Source organism: Cystoisospora suis (genome assembly GCF_002600585.1).
Source record: "Cystoisospora suis strain Wien I chromosome Unknown contig_4739, whole genome shotgun sequence".
Taxonomy (NCBI): Eukaryota; Apicomplexa; class Conoidasida; order Eucoccidiorida; family Sarcocystidae; genus Cystoisospora; species Cystoisospora suis.
In genome coordinates, this window is record NW_027157531.1 from 3,948 (window position 1) to 7,659 (window position 3,712).

Genomic DNA, 3,712 nt, shown 5'->3' on the forward strand with positions numbered 1-3,712 from the left:
TTGTACTTTATTCGAAGAGAGGGAGTTCGAAAGAAAGGAAGTTTCTTTCCTAAGGACTCATTTCTCCCAGTAACAGGCGGAGGGTTGCAGATCGGGAAGGAGTAAAAGTGCTGCGGATTCTGTACGGAGACTTCGCTGCTCTAGCTGACTCTTGGTGCACGCGGTCGAACTGTTTATGTCTGTCATGATTGATCTGCAAAGAAAAGGCTTGCAAGGAATCATTCTGTCTCTGAAGATCTCGCGCTCTGCCTGTCAGTTATCGTATACACCGCAGCACCCGCACGGATGAGCATCTTGCCATGGAGAAAGATCTCCCTTAGATGAAGGAAGTGTCGATTGAGTGATGACATCGTGGAATTGACCGAGGCGAAAGACTTTGAAGGTTGCACCATTCCTGTGAACTCTCCTCTTTCCATGTCTTCCCGTTCCTATTGATATAAGTACTCTGCTCGCTACTTTCTACCTGTCTCTCTTCAAGAGAGTAACAGAAAGGCGCTCAGAAGCGCGGAGAGAGATGCAAGCAGGCTCGAGGCGACCCCGCGAGAGACGGCGCTCGAATGGAAAACAAGTGTGACTGTAGGAACTTCTGCTTGTCCTGCCTGGCCATTCATCCGGACATGCCGGCCAGCGGGAGTCCCGGGCGTAGTCGAAACTAGAAGACAAAACTCGGTCAGTGACGATGGTAAACGGTCCGCGACAGGATTTTGAAACTTGTAGAGCTTTTTATATTCTCCTTTGGCTTCCTCCCTTAGCACTGCCGGTTCTGTCCACAAGGCACTTGCATCGGCTTCGGGGAAGAGAGCTGTGTATTTTACAACTTTGTCTAACTTGCAGTCAGGTTTTTCGTAAGCATAAGCTTCTGCCTTCATGTCCGTAGGATTGAACTTGAGTTGACCAGTTGCTTTGCTTGCGAGAGCAAAAGTCTGCCCAGCGGCAAGCCAGATGTGTTCTGTAACGGACTCCGTAACACCATTTGCATCTACACTATAGTAGAAATCTGCTACGAGGTCCCCTTCCGCTGGCGGTGAGGGACCAGCTTCGGCGGGTGCAGCGGGGAAGGAAGGAAGGAGACAGAGGAACAAACAAAGAAACAGAAAACCTTTGAGGGAGTCAGGAGAAACATGATGCTGCTGAGAACGACTGGGGGGCACGCCAGAGTACTGTCTCTTCATCTTGATGAGGTGTGAGTAGAAGAGCTGTTGATAAGACGAATAAGAATGATTGACACTTATGCCCGAGGAAAGAAGTATCGCGCTACCCCCGGGAATGAATCTAGACAGCTTGCCTGAAGCCACAATAGGAGGACATCTGCAGAAACAGAAAGAGGTATCCCGCACACATCACCGCTGCTTTCAGGGGAGCCCGTCTTTCGTGCCAAATACAGATTCAGTCGACTGAATGACGCAAGGAGGTGAAATACTAGGACACTAAGAACTGCATTTTGAGGAGGTAAAAACTCTACTCGAAATGTGAAACGTTGATCCTGGTCGTGCTTTCTGACGAAGAGAGTGATATCTCCGAGTCTGGTACAGAACTTCTTGAGTGATGGCCCAAACGAAAACGCAAGCGTCTTCAACACGAAGAGTCGGCGTGTCTTGTTCTTCGAAAAGGGGGTGTCCTTTCCCAATGCGGGGCCCCCTATCCACCACGTGTCTTCAAAAGAAGGCAGTTCGGAAAGACATCATTCACCATTGTGAAAGAAAGAAACAAACATAGAATGCTACACTCAGTGCGACTGAGACGAACACGACAAAACCCGGTGGAACCTTCGAACTAGCGGTGAATTTCTTATAGCTAGAGTCAGCGAGAGAAGAGAAATCAGTAGGGTTCTATATGCGATCGGCAAAGGTATTCTTGGATCTGAAGCACTTCTATTTTATAAGGATTCATGGGAACGCGGCGTCTCAGTGAGAAGTTTTGCCCGTTCGGGCTCCCATCTTCCTTGGTAAGAAGACGAATGCACGACGCGCATCTCGATAAAAGAATTACCCAATTCCCGTGAGAGGTCAATCCGGAAAGCCTGCCGTACACCGAAACAGGAAGCGAAGACGTGTGAAAGAAGCGTGAAAGATCGTGGCATATGCCAAGCATAAATCACGAAGTGAGCGTGATTTCGCTCTTTCCTTCCACCCCCCGCTGGCACCACATCATGACGTAGTGCACCCAACACTCGAATCCTTACACTAGGTAAAAAACTCCGGACTCCCGCTAAGGAGCTCTACACTGCAGTTATGTGTCCTCTCCGGTACAACGGGCTGTGCGTTCGTCGCGATCGACTCCGCTACAGAAATCCTAATTAGAGTTGTTGGAGACTCCTGGACTCCTGTCGAGAACTCCCGGAGTCATCGGAGTGAACTGAAAAATGGGATGGGAGACACTTGCGCACGATCTTCCAGCATTCTCCTAGAGAGCTCTTCGTGGACAGCTACCTCTTCTCCGTAGGGGGGCTGTAGTTCCTCTCCGACGTTGGCAGCGTGCTTTGCTGCCAGGGACACACTCCTGCTAATAAACAACTGAGGAATGGGATGGAGATACTGCGGCACTCAGTCGTGCTAATCTCGTGCTCCAGCGTACAGCAGCGTTTCACACAATGGGCCAAACAAACTTTAGTTATTGGCCCTGCGAACTCCATTGAGAGCTGTCGGCAATTTTGGAGTCTGAGTCCCCTGCAGTCAATTCCGATCTGCCACGAGTGCCAGCAAGGGCGCTGGACGTTGGAGCATTGCTCGTGGTGTCATTCTGTCGTCCGACTGAGCATCACTTCAAGGCCCGGGACGGCAATCGAAGCCTCTGTCGTTCAGCCTCGTCCGAGCAGGGGCTTGGCATTGTTCGACTGTACACACCGCTCACGGATGCCTGGCACTACACTTCAGAGTCCCCCTGCCGGTGTAGCACTTTGGTCATACACGTTCTGGTTCTGGGATAGCACTGACCACAGTTGTGAGTTGCCGGCCTGGTCTAAGGGTGCACCGCCTCAGAACGCTACACTTTGGGGTAGGGCACGGCTTCGTTTCTCAGCCTCCCACCCGAGGAGTCGTTGGACTCGACGCCTGCAGTCACGGAAACGTTTGTATTTTTCTTCCGGAGAGATCCTCTTCCGCTCTATTTGAATCGTACTCAGTGCGGTAGGTTTTCGCCTCGCTCATGAATGTCCTTCAGAGAGAAGCCCTGTTAAACTGTCGTTCCAGCTGCTGAAGCTTCTGTGTTGTCTAGTCAGTTATAGTATATATCATGGAGACAGTATGGACAGGAGCCTTATGACAGATAAAGACCTCTGTCCTCTGTAGATGTAAAAGGTGCCAAGAGACAGAACAGTCGCATCAGAAGACTTAGAGGAGGAGACTGTGGAGCCTGGACCTTTTCTATGTGTTTCTGTCTTTTCAGGTCTTGTATGCTTTTTTCGATGATAACTGTTCTGTTGTCGCAGATCTCTACCTCTCCGACGAGGACAGAAGGAGACTGAGGACTGCGAGAGCAGATGGAAGCAAGCCGGTGAAGACTTCAGGGCAGAAGGCACCGAAGAGATAACGGGACTGTACGAGCTCTAGCCCGCAATTCCTCCTGGCCCTGAGCCTCGTCATTCTGCTTATCAAAAATCCTCGATGGCGTGGAGGCTGTAGTGCCAGCCGCACAGCAACGGGCGCCACTAGATACAAAGGGTTCGCCAGTGCCCCGAATTGCAACAGCGGCTCGCCCTCACGCCATCTCACTA

The 3,712-nt window shown here is 50.9% G+C and overlaps 1 protein-coding gene across 1 annotated transcript; it reads right to left on the reverse strand.

The window, feature by feature from the left end:
* Window positions 1-286: 286 nt before the first annotated feature.
* CSUI_008449 (toxoplasma gondii family a protein) lies at window positions 287-890 on the reverse strand. The gene has a single exon (XM_068068582.1). It carries the CDS (start codon window positions 867-869, stop codon window positions 474-476), a length of 396 nt encoding a protein of 131 aa, XP_067919442.1. The 5' UTR covers window positions 870-890; the 3' UTR covers window positions 287-473.
* Between the last annotated feature and the right edge of the window lie 2,822 nt (window positions 891-3,712).